Raw genomic sequence first — 15,862 nt, 5'->3', positions numbered from 1 at the left:
GTAAAGTGGGATCTTTGGCTTCGCTACACGAAATTTCCACTAGTATGTACATGCCTGCCACATGGTCATTCGATTAGAAAATAAATCCCAGTATAGAACATCCAATACTTAGACGTTGATGTAATATTTTTATCTTCACATCGTTTTCTACATGTGAGCGAAGCGGGCGCAGACTAATGAAAATTACATCGCCAAATCAGTTATGTTGCGTTGGCTTCCTAAGAACATCCCATAGTTCAGCACAGTAAGGAAGATAGCCTTATGAGTACATGGTTGTTGAGATTGTCATAGTATGACCGAAATCGTTGATGAAGATGCTGCTAGGACTGGGTACTTGATAATAAACTATACACTCTGGCCCTACGACTTTTAAACGTTCGCCCGCATCTTGAAACAAACATGGCAAAAAATTGAAACATGCAAATGACCTGCACAATCTATCCTTTCCGGTTTAGGGCCACGCTCCCTTTCATTCGGGGTCTCTGTCTGTTGGCTCTTTCTCTTGCCACAAGAAGGGCATTTCCATCTAACAGGCTCCGTAGATCTTTTCCAACTTGATCTGGTTCCACTCATACGCCGTCATGTGGGGATACTTGGCCGGATTGGTCTCGGACACAAACTGCCCGAAGGGGTAGATGGAGTTATCGCGAGCCACCTTGGCAAAGTATGTAACGGACATGCGTTCCTTCAGCTGTCCTTCCTCTCGCTCCCGCGCGGAGATGGGCAGGGTCACGCGATGGCTGACCGACGTGAGGTAATCATTCGTTAGCCGCTGCAGACTATCCCCAATATTGACGAGCATGACATGTTTGTTTTCGCACTCCACGGGGAAGTAGGTGCCCAAGTTGGACTGGTCCTCAACTTCCAGTCCTCCGACGGAGTCTTGGAAGAGTAGGGTGACGGTCCCAAAGTCCGTGTGCTCAGAAATGCGACTCATGTGGCCGGATCGCAGATCACGGATATCAACCGCGGGATAATAATTCAAGCGCATTTCGCTGACATTGGGCATACAGTGCTTGATAACCTCGAATGGCTGGTCTTTGGTGCTCAGGGCCATCTCCAGCGCCTTCAGAATGTTCAAATGCGCCACGTGAAGAAGTTCGTAGAAGATCTCGAAGAAAGAGCGGAAGCCTGGTGCCTCACTCTCATCCGGCCATATGTTGTCGTACATCGGGTCTTCGGGATTTCCGATGTCAAACGACTCCTTTTACCGAATCGGCGGGTCAGCAAACCAAGACGGATGGAAATTGTTGATGGAGATCAAATACTACCTACCTTAACATCAAAGACCTCCTTGTGCTCCTTACAGACCCCTTTCTCAAAGTCTTTGATCGCCGAGCTCTTTTCTTGACCGAGGCTGACCCATCCGCGGTTGGGGTTGGCACAGGGTGGATGAGGATACTTCTTCTTGATGTCCTGGGGCAGTTCGAAAAAGGAACGGTTCTTTTTTGCTCACGGTTCTATCAGTCCACCTTCTCCAGTAGTGAGTAACCCAAATTTATCAAAGGGATTTCTTACCCATTCGAATGCCTTGTCGATGGCAGCATTAGGGACGCCATGATTGATCAGCTTAACAAACCCCTGGCTCGCAAAGCATTGCAATAAGTCGCGAGAAAACTGGACTCGTTCTTCCTCACTCCCGAGGAAGAACTTTGCCATGTCCAGCGTAGCAACAGTTCCAGCAGCCATGATTTAGTCCGGTTATGGGTTGATGTTGATGGTCTCGGAGAAATCGTGGGAAGTTGAGTTGGACATGTCCTCGAAGACTGGAACTTGGTCCACAACACGGGGCATTTTAAGCATCGACTGTGTAACGCAACAATCACATTGACTATGGGAGCTGAACTGACATCCTAGATCTCCACACACTCAGCGACGTAGGGTGCGTGGCTTTCGTAGTGGAACTGCATACCGCGGAAGCTTCCGACAGTCATCCTCTGGCTGAAGATGCGTTGTTTTTCTCAATGGAATGTAAGAAGTCAGGATAGGCATTTGGCTTTCCTTTCCTGGTGTTTTGAACGCGCAACACTGACTTCACCAGGGCTGGTTGTTCTTGCTTAATGCCCTAGGGCTGATCAAAGCACCTCCTCCTGACCAGAAGCATATGTCAAGGCACAGCCACCTCCTCCCCCAATACGCTGGGGGTACCAAATGATCAGCAAAGCATTAGCATTACTTCAGCTAGCCGCAAAATGCTCGGGGGCGGCATATAGCCGACAGTACGTTGTACGACGATCTTGGTATGAATCTGCACCTCTCGGAGGCCTCCGAGAGGTGCTGCCGCTATAATATCGATGTCCGGCAGCTTGCGTGATGTCGTCTGCATATTCATTTGCCAACTTACTTCTTAATTCTGATCACAGCATATGGCAGTACAGTTTCACCATAACTAGCTAGTTCTCCCCTACATCCTACACCTGTTCGCACAATTATACCGATGGAAGCCAGTATCTTGCCCAGCGTCCCTGCGTGTGCAGGCATCGCCCTGGTGGCCTTGTTCCTGTACCATTTCATTATCTACCCTAGCTTTCTTTCTCCACTGGCGAAGATCCCTAACGCTCACCCATTGGCTCCTTACACGTCCCTGTGGATCTTGTGGGCGAGATATCGGATTCGTGAAAATAACACGGTTCTCAAAGCACATCAGCAGCATGGCGAGGTCGTCCGTTTGGCGCCGAACGAGGTCAGCATTAATTGTGTGAACGATGGCATCAAGACAGTGTACGGGAAGGGTTTCGAGAAGCCGCCATTCTATACCGTCTTCGTCAACTATGGGTACGTTGATTTGCTGTCCTAGTATCGTTGCGCTGCTAACTTATTCTTCTCCGCAGAGCGCTGAATATGTTCTCCTCCTTACACTCCCCTGAACATGCGATGCGGAAGAAGCGTATTTCGAACATCTATTCCAAATCGTTCTTACAAGCCTCACCCGACGCGACGGCCATAATCCAGGAGGTAGTGCAACGTCGACTTCTCCCGCAGTTCGCCAACCATGCCAACGCCAAGAAGCCAATGGATATTTATCCCATTTACAAAGCAACCGCCATGGATCTGACTACTTCATACTTCTTCGGTCTGTCGGCCGGCACCCAGTTTGTAGCTGACCTGACAGCTGCCGCCCGTTGGCAAAACCTGTATTTGGACGACCAACACCCGGTGTCGCTATTCTGGCTGCAGGAGTTGCCCGGTCTCACTGCATGGCTGGAGAAACTTGGAATCTCCCCTGTTCCCCAGGCACGACATCTTGCACATGATCAGATCGCTGCTTGGTGTCTCAACATGAGTGATGGCGCAGAAATCATGCTAGCCAAAAAGGCAGGCGGGTCCTCCTTGGAGCCGGGCCACCTTCCGGTAGTATACGAGAGACTCCGTCAGAGCACCGAGAAAGAGGGCGTGTCTACCACACCCAGTATCACCCAGAATCCCATGATCGGTGACGATGTCTCTGCCGGCATGAAGGTAAATGCAGCACAGACTCTCCGGACACCGCGGTCCCCGCAGCAATTGCAGGTTACCAGCGAGTTGCTAGATCAACTTATTGCTAACAATGGCACCGTGGCAACGACGCTGCTGTATGTGACGTGGCAGCTGTCGCAGAACTCAGTGGCACTGGCGCGTCTTCAGGACGAGTTGCGCAGCAAGCTGGGTCCCGAAGCATTTGCATGGTCCGCCTCGAAGGCGGGGGATGACACGCTGCCCAAGGCAAAGGATGTGGACGAGCTGCCTTACTTGAATGCAGTTATTATGGAGACCCTGCGACTACACGCCCCGGTGGCCGGCAGCCAGCCACGGATTACGCCGGCGAATAACCAAACCACGCTGGGTCCGTATGAAAACATACCCGGAGGAGTACGCGTAAGTGCGGCTGCGTGGAGCCTGCATCGCAATCCCGCAGTATTCCCACGCCCAGATGAATGGCATCCAGAGCGTTGGCTGTCAGAAACTCTGGAAGGCGCTGATAAGAAGGAGCGCTGGTTCTGGGCATTCTCCAGTGGGTCGCGCATGTGTATTGGCAGTAATTTGGCATTGTACTGTAAGTGTTACCGCTGCCGCTACCGCTGTTCCCTTGGCTAACTCTTCTGCTTCAGTGTTGAAATATGTGGTGGCAGCTATCTACGCCAACTTCCGCACACATATTGTAAATGACGAGGGAATTGAGCAGGAGGACGGCTTCATTTCGGGACCAAGGGGGAATCAGTTAACGGTTGCGTTCGAGGGCGTAAAATTCAACTGAGCAGTGTGACCCTGTACCCTCTATCAAACATGATGCCTCAAACTGTTCGGATCCAGTATGATGTCAAGACGTAGAGAAAAACGTATGTGCATTCGAACTACCTGGTCTCAATAAAGATCGTTGGTGGTTGGAAGAGCTGGTGGTCGGAGACCACTCAGTAAGAAGAGGCGAGGAATCAGCTGACCCTAGTTGGAGTAAATATCTCAAAATATGATGTGTTTCTAGAGTTGATGACGGTGCCTATGAACTGCATAAATTAAGCCCATTGAAGCCATAGTGACATATCTCAAAGAAGTGCACAAGGAAGGCATTTACTCAGAATTGACCCAAGCGCTCAACGAATCCGACCAGATCTCCAACTTGCCGATTTTACCCTGCGCATCGAACCTCCCAAACAAGAATACAAATGTCTCCACCCACTTCTTCCCAGTTGCGACGCTTCCCACCGTGGAAGTCAGTTTGACCATGACAGCGTCGTCATTTCCATTTGATGCTGAGACCAAGAACTGATCGGGCGGCGACGTAGGCTCTCGGTTGTCTGGCTCGAAGAAGAGCGTCTGTCCAAGAACGTCGAAGTAGGCGTCACAGGTGGTGTCTTCCTCGGACGACGGTGTAGATGAAGATCGTCTTCCAGTCCATGACCGTCCCAGGTAGGGAAGTCGGGATCGCGCCCAGTCGGGACCGTACTCGTAGATTTCAGGATTGCTAGTGAAGCGCGTGTCGAGGATGGTGGTAGGGTGGGTTCCATTAGCGAAGTCGGCGCAGAATGCTTCAACGACTGTGCGGATGTTCATGGTTGTGACTCTGCTTTTCACAGAAAGTCCACTATTCGGTATTGAAATTGGAATATGATGTAGAAATGCAGAACGAGGATTGAGGGTAGCTAGTGTCCGGAGCTTTTTCTACACGATATTCAAAATCTATGGGAAGTGGGTGATAGTATTTATATCTATCTACCTCCATACTACTGCCGGAGACCCCCTCCGAACTATGCATAAGCGGCAGCCATTTATCTAGCTCCGCTCAAACCCCACCAATGGTTTCACACTCTTAATCAAGATGGGTTTGGCCATGAGCTCCTCAGCGCGAAAGGTAGCATGCATGGCTTGGAAGTCGGGTAGTTCAGCGTGGAGATCATACGCCTCTTTGTTGACGTATCTAGCAGAGTCAGCATGGGTGCGACCGGGTCACTCAATGCGAAGAGATGGAGAGAATCCTACTTCTCGACCAAAACCAGCTCCTCTTGACCGGTCTCCCGGTCAAAGTCCTTGTACAAGTGGAAGCTCAAAACCCCGGGTTCATTCTTCTTGACACATGCGGTGAGCTTGGTAAGGAGCTCAGCCACCTACGTTCAAGATTAGGTCAGTAAATTGAGAAGACATAGGGTACCAGACCAAATGCCTGCCGACACCATGAGGGGTAACGCACTCGGTCCAACTTGCCCGGCTTAGGGGTAAGGACGGCGACAATGTCGCATTCTTCGCCGAACTGAGTGTTGGTCATGGTGGTGGTGGGTTTGCAAGGGATGGATAGATGGAAGTGTTTGTTTGGGAGGGAATTGTGTTGAGATGATGCCTGCCACATTTCAAACAATACTTTATGTGTTGGTTATTCGGTACGTCCGCGGTCTACCTTCCCCTCCTACGGAAAAGACCGAACTCCTTTCTCTTACTCCCTTGCAGTGGTTAATGAGAGGATGAGCACTGTGTTCAAATCCGGCCCCACTCCGAGCCCTGCAGATGCTAAGCAATTCATTGTGGGGGGGATGATCTTCGCCATCCGTGTCAGACCGAGATGTGCAGCACGGACACAGCATTCTTCACCGTGTCTCTTAGTCAGGGAAATCCCTTGCGGACCCTGGTATGTTGGCAGCAGCACTCGTAGTATTCTTTAGTAATAGGAATAATAGCAAGTGGCAATAAAATAGACGCTTGTGATTTAATATATCATAATGTTATGGTCTTTTATATCTGCCGGCAATCGCGTCTAATGCAACGCCACGTAGTTCCGCCTGACTCGATTGCCCACTCAGCCGCCCGGTCGCCCATCCGAGTAGTAAGTAGGTACCATAGAGTGGACATACTCGTGGAGCTGCAAGATATCAGTTATTACAAAACCCTAACTGTATATGTATCTACCCTACTTCTTGACGGGCCCTAAGCATCTGGTGGAAAGGGCCCTAGGAGCAAGCGTACAAGTTAAGTGTATATGTGGTTTCTTGCCGAATGGGCTGAAAGGCAAGCGCTCCATCTCTCAAAGCGCACCTAGAGAGCGACCAAAACATATTTCACCTCAGCTTATATCTAGTTCCTTGTAGTACGTAAAACTGTTGTATTCCGAAGACTTTTTTCCTGAGTTTCGATGTAGTAGTTTATTATCTCAACTATCGAATATAAATTGTGGCCGAGGCTTTTATGATGTTAGCGGTTATGCTTTTCTTCAAAAAGAAGAATTATAAGCTTGTATGTATCCCTGGAATGCCTAGTCGAATTATCATTCCCCAAACCTCCTTGAGAATCTAAAGGGGCTAAGATACGAAGTGTTGGCGCTACCGAGCAGATATTGCTACTGCAGGCTCCCAATACCCTGCCCGTATATATATCATGAACTCCATATGACTGAGAGAAGCATGCCGACTGGCTGCAGTGATCTATGCAAACTTTATAAGTTGCCCAGAGCATAATGAATTCTAAGGCTCTGTCAAATGAGTAGTTATCTAAATATGATTCATGGAAACATTTGCTGTCAGCATATGTCAGTAGTGGAATTATATAGAATGATGAGTGTCCATAGATACATTAATACCATCCTAATCAATTCACATGGATGATAATGCCATTTAGTTAGATTTGTATTTTCCTACAATATATATGTATCCGTATCACAGATACTTTCTTGTTGTTCAGTTTCTCAAATGCTCATCTAATCAATACACAGCCTTCTGTGGTATATGGTTTTATGTTTCCAGATTCCCATACGCAGTGTACAAGAATACATGCCAAGGTGTATTAAAGTTCGGTAAAACCTTCCAAAGAGTGGGAGGTAGATAATATCTATGTAAATATCCCAAGAGGGTTCTATATCTCTTCCAATACAAGACCTTTCCATCGGGGCCTAATATCCGGAATAAATATTCTGATGGTGAAATAATGATTGACGTATTCAAGTCAACCACAGCTGATAGTCAGAATGGATGAGTCCTGTCACAGTTATTGCAGGTCATTCCCATCCCGTCCATTTACTCCAATGTCTGTTTCCTGCTTCGGCATTAACTCCGTGTCCCCCGAGCCTCCCGAGCCTGCCGAGCCCCCTTCCTTCTCATCCACAGTCACTTCACTCTTGGCGGGCTTGATCTTCACAAAGAGCACCATGATTATCAGTCCCAACCCAGCCAGCCCCACTGCCATCCAGAGTGCGGCCTGGTATCTCGCGCGCAAGTCTCCATGGACCTGCGCTGAGGTAAAGTCACCCCACCCCAGCCAGAAACTGATGCCCAGGAATAGAACGCTGTTGGCGACGGCGGCGGCCAGCCCTTGCTGTCGCTCGGGAAGAGAGGTGGTCACGAAGATATTGGTGACATTGTAGGTGACATCCATGCCCAAGGTGCCGCAGATCATAGCCGGGAACACATACGGCCAGTAGCTAGCCCCGAGCGGCATGATGGCGAACAGCAGTGGTGCCATTAGCCATCCAATCCCGGAGATTACCAGAAGAACCGTACCCGGAAGAACATGCAAGAATAAGCCCCCAATCAGACTGAAGAAGATGCCACCCAGCGCGAAAGGTACAAAGTACGCCACCACGAGCAGCGGCGAGGCATGCATGATGTTCTCCATGTACTCCACACAGTACAGCAGCCAGATTCCAAACACGCCGTAGAAACAGAACAGGCCGAGGAGGAGGGACGATAACTGGGGGATGCGGAAGAGGCTAAGAGGAAGCAGCGGCTCCTTGGCCACCCAACCTTCGACATACAGTGCAGCCAGCAGCAGAAAAAAGCCCACAATCAACGTGACATACACGTAGGGAGTGCGCCAGCCGTCGGGTGCATGACCGCAATCGTTAATAGCAAAAAAGATCAGCACAAGACTGCAGAAGAAAAGACCGGCGCCAGCCCAATCGATAGGCATGTCAGGATGCGGAGGCTTGCGGCGGATGCTGGCTGGGACAGAGAGGACAGCTGCAATCAGGGCAAGGAAGAGCAGCATAGTCCCGATCCAGAAGTACCAGCGCCAGTCAAGAAATTGCCCGGTCATTCCGGACACGAAAATCCCAGCAACAAAGCCGATGGGAGCGCAGGCGCCGTAGATGCTGAATACTAAGTTTTTCCGCCATCCCGGTCGATAGGTAGTGCCCAAGAGCATGATCCCTGCTGAGAGAAAAGCAGCAGGGCCAAAGCCCTGTAGCGCTCGACAGAAATACATCATAAGGGCGTTCTTCGCAAAACCGGCCACAAGCGACCAGACCAGATGCCAGGCCAAGCCTCCTGCGAAGACCACAAACCCTCCATAGCGATCGGCCAGACGGCCGAAGAAGAGCAACGAGCCACCCGCCGTCAGGGCAAAAGCACTCGACGGCCAGCTAGATGAGGCTTCCGGAATGTCCAGTCCCTCGGCCAAAGAGGGCAACAGAACATTGAAACCGGAGATAAAGTATTCCTGATGAAGGTTAGCCCAGAGGTCCGCCCAAGACGGCTGTCTACACCGACTAAACAGGGGATATTGTAATGAAGCTTACCGCCATAATTTGCGAGAGCACGAGGGAAAAGCAAAACCCAAGTTCTGATAGGAAATTGGGAAAGATGGTCGGCCTCATGCGACCGAGTCGCTCCAACTCGGCTTCCGAGTATATGTCGCCCATCCTAGCTAGGTGGTACGGGAGGTATCCCGTGAAGACGTAACAATAGGGAAAAGGGCGGGTTGTACAGCCACCGTGACGAAAAGGACTTTTGAAAGACTAGTTGCGAAGCATCGAAGAAAGCCAAAGAACCAAAGCAAACCGGAGATGGAGGAAGGATGGAGAACGGGCAAGAGGCGGGAGGAGGAGAGCGCATTCACGAAGGCTAGCAAGCAAGGGAGGGTGCCCGGAGTCGATTTGTAAACGGGACCCTCCTAGTGTCTCCGAAAGGTGCAGGAGGCAGATGCACACCCCGGGGGCCTCCGACCATTAATTGGTCGGTGGGCGATCTATGACGGCCCCGTGCATGCAAGGGCGTCATCGGGCGGGCCGGGTATGGAGGCCCTCGAGGCTGGAGACGCATTCGGGGAGGGCGAGGTATGTCGCTATAAATCGATTGGCCAAACCACCCAAACCCTACGCGTCCCTCCCTCCCCACCTGTTCTCCAATTACCACCCTACACATTGTTGTTGTTGTCACCCACCAAAATACTTTGGTCCCAATAATGCGTTACTCTCTGTGGTGCTCCATTTTTGGGGGTCTTGTTGGAGGCGCCTCCGCCACCCAAGCATCTCCGGCTCACGTGCAGGAGCTCAAGGAACGTTGGGGTGAGGATGTAAGTTAAAGGCCATCGAGGCACAATTCCAAGCAAAATTGTGATCGACGGAGATGAGCTTAATTTTGTTTATTAATAAAACCTTTGTTTAGTGGGCATTTTCTGGCATTACTACTTTCGGGCACTTGGAGCATGTCCATTGTCTCACCAATCCCGACACGCCATTTGACATAGGGATCATTGGCACGCCATTCGACACGGCCGTGAGCTATCGACCTGGTAAATTTTGCCCTTGTTGTAGCATTCACTATTATTGATGAACACCGTCTGATATTGATTTTTTCCCTACCTTGTTAGGTGCGCGTATGGGCCCGCGTGCCATTCGCACCGCCTCTGCTCGCCATATCCCATCGCGCGCTTTTCATGCCGCAGCCCAAATCAATCCGTATCAGTCATGGGCACGTGTGCTAGACTGTGGAGATATCCCCGTCACTCCATTTGACAACGCCGTCGCCGTCCATCAAATGACCGAGGCCTACCGGGAGCTGGGCTCTCGGAGGACAACCACTGGGACGGGCAAGCCCAAGCTCATCACCCTCGGTGGAGATCATCTCGTGGCGCTTCCCGCCCTCCGAGCGCTTCGTGAACAGTACGGTGAGCCCGTGGCTCTCTTGCATTTCGATTCTCACCTTGACTCGCTGCATCCCGATCGGTACCCCTCGGCTTGGACTTCCATGCAATCTCAATTCAACCACGGCTCTGTCTTCTGGAATGCCATGAAGGAGGGCCTAATCTCAAACTCCTCATCACTACACGCCGGTATCAACACCCGTCTAAGTGGGAATTCCTTCCAGGACCTAGAGGACGACGACAAGCAGGGTTTTCTGCGCATTGCCGCCGACGAGGTGGACACCATTGGCGCGGCCGGCATCGTCGATCGCATTCATCAGCATATCCCCAAAGATCAGCCAGTCTACATGAGTATTGACATCGATGTACTAGATCCCGCGTTTGCTCCGGGTAGGTTTACCTTAGCTGGCCCCCTCTCCTTCCATCCCGACGATGCCGAGTCGTTGATTGTTAATTTGCGCGATATCGATAGGAACGGGAGCCCCTGAACCGGGTGGTTGGACCACGCGCGAGATGATCAAAATCTTGCGGGGTGTCATGGATCTCAACATTGTCGGAGCTGATATCGTCGAGGTAGCCCCAGCCTACGACACTCCAGGAGGTGAAACCGCATATTTGGTACGTCACTTTCCCAATGAAAGCAGCAGTCATTCTTTAATGACCCCAGACATGAACTGCCATTGCTAACTGAGTTTATCACTTTGCAGGCGGCAAATCTGGCGTATGAACTGGTCACTGGCATGGTGGCCCGAGAACAGAAGTTCCAGGCGCCGGCGGGCGGGCAACAAGTTCCGGTAGGCATAATGAAAGAGCCCAACGAATATGAGGTGTGCTACCGCCTCAATCCCGGCGCTGAAAATGTCCTCAATGGACTGTTGAAGCAAATCAGCTAGCCAGTTCATCATTTGAAGCTGGTGCTGAGGGATTTCATTCCTTCACCCTGCTGAGATCCGGAACCGGGCCCGCGTCGCGTCACAACCATGTCTACAGGGCACCTGCAGCCCACGTCGGGTCCCTTTATACGGCCTTTTCAAACGCTCTTCTTGCAGCAAACGATGCCTCTTTGTAGTACGGCGCACACCACGGGCATATATGGTCAGCATGGCACGCAATAATTACGATGCAATAATTACGATTCTCGTTTCTCAATTCCTTTATTTAGATATGATATAATAGACAAGGTGAACATTCATGCCTTCTAGCCCTTTATTCCACATATCTGGGTCCAGGAAATATGACAACAACTGAACTCTTTAACAGTTCTGATAGAACATAGGTACATTAATCACCGTGTCAGTCCCGGTAGCCGCAATGTATCATGTGGGGAGGACGCCACTAAACATGAGTCTATTGCATCCAGGTTGGAATCGATAGTCTCGGGATGGCTCACAAGGCCAACGAAGGAAAAAGGGTCGCCACCAGCCTGACCCATGATTTCGGGACATAACGGAGCACCTGTCACAGATAGAATGGTGTCGAGAGATAGATCCATGACTGACTGGTCCTGGTCCCTCTGCTCTTGTCCGACACAGGACAAAGGTAGTGAAGAAGCCCAATGTTGACCAGAGTCCAATCTGGGTGACTTCCCAGCACCGTTCCAGAACACATTTTCACCTGAGAGCTGATCCCTGCGATACCCGATCAGATTAGACGGGGGCAAAACGAGTTTTATTAGTGCGATACTAATGCGAAGGCTGTGACTGGATTCCCAGCAGGAGATGGTGTCGTAGAGAAACCTGATCCAGTCCCTGCGGTCCGGCGCATCTTGTGCCGCCAGCAGGATGTGCTTGGTGATGATAAAGAAAGGAAATAGAGTATAACTCCCCTTCGGCCTAAACGTGTCACTAACCTACCAAAGATATGAATGAGGACAGGGTGGTACTTACCAACAGCGCCGAGAATCGGAGAATATTGATCTCCCCTGGGGCGAGGGAGGGCACAGTTGGGACAGGGCATTTCGCGCGCTGGCCAGGACTTCGTTGGGCGCATCGGGAAACATGCCGTGGGCGAGAACGACGGCACGCGTTGTGTAGTATTCATATAGTAGCGCCTGCTTGGTCATAGTGTCCCATGCCCCCAGGACGACGTTACCAGAAAATTCGGACGAGGAAAAATGGGTTTCCATCCAACACTCTAATCGGTCTACCACGTCAGTAATGGCTTCCTGACGAGTCCGATTATTGTGGGTGTTCCCCGAGGCTAACAGGATTTGATACGCGCGTTCTTGGATGAGCGCCACGCCAATCCTCGCCGATAGCCCTTCCACAGGGACACTGTGGAGCGACATATCTGGGGTTGGGGTGCTGCAATCAAAGCTTGGGAGCATGTAGGCCCGGCCAAGGGTGAAAGCGATGGCTTTGTCCAATATGAAGATGGTCCAGAAAAGCAGTCTCCGTTCTTCTGCTTCTTCAACATGCTCATCGCTTGACTGGCGCTCTCGGTGCAAACCCATTCTTTGCGCCATGGCACAACATCCATGAAAGGCTTCATCGGCCAGTAGAAGATCTTCTGCCTGTAAAGCGATGATTGTCTGTCCGCTCCAGTTAGTTTGTTACGAACTTCCACGACCAGCCCCGACGACGTGTCGTTCAGGCTTCAGGCTACGTTCCCCCGACGGATTTCACTCACAATGCATGCCAAAGCTTGAACATTGACGAGCGTGGTTGCTTGCAGCTGACCCTGCACCAACGCCGCCCTGGCGGTGGCACAGAACTCGTCGCAATTCGCCTGCACTAGGCCGTGATCACGGCTATCGGAGCCATTTTCCTTACTTTGCGGGTGGCTTTGTAGCATGAGGTACTGCAGGCACAGTTTCATACCATTTTCAGACACCCCCAAGGTACGAAGGTAATACATTTGGATTCGGGAACGCATGATACTGGGGTGAAACAGGTGTTGTATATAGCTTCCCTGGGAAAGGTACCTGTCGGTTGCTTGCATCACGGCCTGCTGTGACAGCTGCAGGAGCCGGGTCGGTTCCGCGGAGGACGAGACCTTGAATGTTTGGGGCCCAAGCAGGTTGCACAACTCCGATACCTGCTTCAACAGGGGGTCAACATCACCGTTCCGGTCATGTCGTCTGGACCTCAAAATTCGTAGAATCCCCAAGCAATTGGCCATATTTGAGTAGGGTCCGTAGAGAAACCGTTGACCATCTTCGAGTGTGAAGAGAACGCGACCTTGGGGATCGTTTTCTATCAAGGGGGGCGTCGACGTACGACGGGGCACCGGTCGGTCTGGCTGGTGGCAGTGTGGCTCGTTGACCAGCCGGTGCTCGATTATCTGCGTCAAGCGTTCCACGGAACTCTCTAGCTGGGCCAGTCGGTTACCAAAAGGGCTGATGGTCCCTTCATCACTAGAGTTGCTCGAACTAGTGGCAAAGACCTTTCGGTCTCTGGAGGTGTATTCGCAGGCGACGCACGCCCGGCGGCAGGCTCCGCAACGCGGCCGCGCCCGGTCACATCGAATTTTTTTCCACCGACAGTGATCGCAAGCCGGATCATGAGTTGAGAATTGTAGCGACGCGGGACTCTAGATGAAGAGAGGTGTGAGTGTGGTGGTCAGTTGACCCGGTACAAATGGGAGAACAAACCGAGGCACTTCCGGAGGACTCCATCGTTGCGGGTAATCACGGTGAGCTACTATTGCATCGCAACGTCCCATTATAACGGATTGCTGATCTTGAGAGGAGCCATTGCGCAAGACGCTCTGACCGATATTTACCTGCTTTGAACTTCATGAGCTGAGGTTTCCTTGCAGCTCACCTTCACCTCCCAACAGAGAAGCTCAGTATGATGGCCTCCCAGTGGTTCCCACATTTTGAGTGGACACCTGCTGATGACGGGTAAGCATGCAAGGGGCCTCTCAAAACTGTGGGGGGGTAGTATTGCGAATAGCAGTTGATGTAAGCAGATGAAAAACCCAATATCCTGCATATACCAAGATCCACGTTGTGGCTGGCTGGCCATACCTGTGGCTGGCTGTCACCGCTTGTTAACTCTCTTATTGCTTATGCACCGGTAAGATGATCCCCGGAACATAATGAGACTCAAAGAAAGAAAGGAGAAATATATTAGATCTCGGCACCTTCTGCCCTGCTGTATGGTTCCTCACGTAGCCTAAATCTATTTATATCATAACATGAAGAGTATTAAGACTTGCATTTCCAGATAAAATAAGTGCAGTAGCCAATAGAAGGAAGGCCCATAAGTAATATGTATTCTGAGCTGCTAGAGCTGGAATTGGAGTGTAAACACCGCATCACGCCGTTGGTGTCGATGATTAATATGAATTTAGAAATGCCCTACTATTATCCCTATTGCTGCTATCTGCCTCTCTTTCCCTCTCTTCTCACGTGATCTCCTCATCACTAATGAGGACGCAGCTCATTTTGGGACTGAGTCAACTTATCAGGCCCAGACCCCACTTCTGAAAAAGACGATACAGATATGTATTATATATAGAAAATATTCTTAATTCCTATAGTGGTGGTAGTGAAATACTTGCTTTTGTGTGCCTCTTCTACCTCTATTTCAATCTTTGTTTCTATTCTTTTAAATACTTGCTTTAATATATATATTTTTTTTCTTTAGTTTAATTTTTAATCTTATTTCTTTGGTGGGAGCTAATCAAATGTATCTCATTTGGTGCATCGATATTAAAAGTCTAATTATATGAAGAGCAAGGAAGAATTATAGAAAGATATATATGAATATTAAAGATAAATAAGGTAAAGTAAATAAGGTAACTAACGTAAACAAAGTAAAAAAAACTAAATTCTATATTCTAAATATAATACTGTCAAGATATAAATCCCTATAGCCCTTACAATAAGCGAATCACAAGAAATATCTGTACTAATATCAGTCCCACTTTAATAATTTAGCTAGTATTACTGGTAGTACCTTACGATGTGGATGAACAAAGGTTTCAATGGTTAGTAATGAATCATTACTATTTTATCTAATTAAGATAGTTAGCATTTCTTCGAGCAGATTAATTAGGGCTGAAACTATATGAAAAATATTAATAATATTATCTTACTATTTACAGTTTTTATATATTATACAATCTTTATACATCATGGCTGCTAAAACTACATCTAGAAATATATATTAAATTATAATATATGCTATTTATATTATAGCGGTACAAGATTGTCTCCAGTCTGATATTCATAATATAGATATATAGCTTCAGGTCGCTATTATCAGTTGTCTTTTTAAGAAATAAATTATAAAGTTTGGTCTAATTCAGCTGCTCTATTAACTTACTATAGTTTTACTTTTATAAATAGATCTTGTGACTTAACAGTTAGGTTTTCCAGGAAAAATTAGACCTTGGAATCCTGTATTTTTTATTCTGTATATATAGTTTAATAATTCAGATTAAGTAGAGAAGTTATCTTTTTATATTATTTTCTGTCTATTCTGTGCTACTCTATATTAATAAGTAATTATTTTATTTGCCTCTACCTCTCACTGGTGTAATATATTTTTAAATTATATAATAATTATCTGGAAGTCTGTAGACCAAGCGCCTCGGC

At 49.2% G+C, this 15,862-nt stretch overlaps 6 protein-coding genes across 6 annotated transcripts; 2 read left to right on the top strand and 4 right to left on the bottom strand.

The window, feature by feature from the left end:
• Window positions 1-526: 526 nt before the first annotated feature.
• BO79DRAFT_255897 (gibberellin 20-oxidase) lies at window positions 527-1,689 on the bottom strand (the record flags this gene model as incomplete). The annotated part of the gene is made up of 3 exons (XM_025686154.1): window positions 527-1,204; window positions 1,276-1,443; window positions 1,519-1,689. 3 exons carry the CDS (start codon window positions 1,687-1,689, stop codon window positions 527-529), a joined length of 1,017 nt encoding a protein of 338 aa, XP_025538569.1.
• Window positions 1,690-2,437: 748 nt separating this feature from the next.
• Window positions 2,438-4,234, top strand: BO79DRAFT_255896 (cytochrome P450; the record flags this gene model as incomplete). Its single annotated transcript, XM_025686153.1, has 3 exons — window positions 2,438-2,775; window positions 2,832-4,033; window positions 4,089-4,234. 3 exons carry the CDS (start codon window positions 2,438-2,440, stop codon window positions 4,232-4,234), a joined length of 1,686 nt encoding a protein of 561 aa, XP_025538568.1.
• Window positions 4,235-4,545: 311 nt separating this feature from the next.
• On the bottom strand, window positions 4,546-5,737 carry BO79DRAFT_218523 (putative quinol monooxygenase; the record flags this gene model as incomplete). The annotated part of the gene is made up of 4 exons (XM_025683419.1): window positions 4,546-5,136; window positions 5,269-5,392; window positions 5,455-5,579; window positions 5,663-5,737. 4 exons carry the CDS (start codon window positions 5,735-5,737, stop codon window positions 4,546-4,548), a joined length of 915 nt encoding a protein of 304 aa, XP_025538567.1.
• Window positions 5,738-7,443: 1,706 nt separating this feature from the next.
• On the bottom strand, window positions 7,444-9,094 carry BO79DRAFT_196348 (drug resistance protein; the record flags this gene model as incomplete). Its single annotated transcript, XM_025681197.1, has 2 exons — window positions 7,444-8,892; window positions 8,972-9,094. 2 exons carry the CDS (start codon window positions 9,092-9,094, stop codon window positions 7,444-7,446), a joined length of 1,572 nt encoding a protein of 523 aa, XP_025538566.1.
• A 499-nt stretch (window positions 9,095-9,593) lies between these two features.
• On the top strand, window positions 9,594-11,412 carry BO79DRAFT_238215 (agmatinase). The gene is made up of 5 exons (XM_025684789.1): window positions 9,594-9,747; window positions 9,840-9,966; window positions 10,045-10,707; window positions 10,790-10,935; window positions 11,025-11,412. The coding sequence occupies exons 1-5, from the start codon at window positions 9,637-9,639 to the stop codon at window positions 11,208-11,210; spliced, it is 1,233 nt and encodes a 410-aa protein (XP_025538565.1). The 5' UTR covers window positions 9,594-9,636; the 3' UTR covers window positions 11,211-11,412.
• A 190-nt stretch (window positions 11,413-11,602) lies between these two features.
• BO79DRAFT_255891 (uncharacterized protein) lies at window positions 11,603-13,933 on the bottom strand (the record flags this gene model as incomplete). Its single annotated transcript, XM_025686152.1, has 4 exons — window positions 11,603-12,149; window positions 12,204-12,847; window positions 12,946-13,848; window positions 13,910-13,933. 4 exons carry the CDS (start codon window positions 13,931-13,933, stop codon window positions 11,603-11,605), a joined length of 2,118 nt encoding a protein of 705 aa, XP_025538564.1.
• Window positions 13,934-15,862: the final 1,929 nt, after the last annotated feature.

This window comes from Aspergillus costaricaensis, assembly GCF_003184835.1.
Source record: "Aspergillus costaricaensis CBS 115574 unplaced genomic scaffold BO79scaffold_19, whole genome shotgun sequence".
NCBI classification, from domain to species: Eukaryota; Fungi; Ascomycota; class Eurotiomycetes; order Eurotiales; family Aspergillaceae; genus Aspergillus; species Aspergillus costaricensis.
This window is presented reverse-complemented; position numbering and strand designations above follow the sequence as displayed.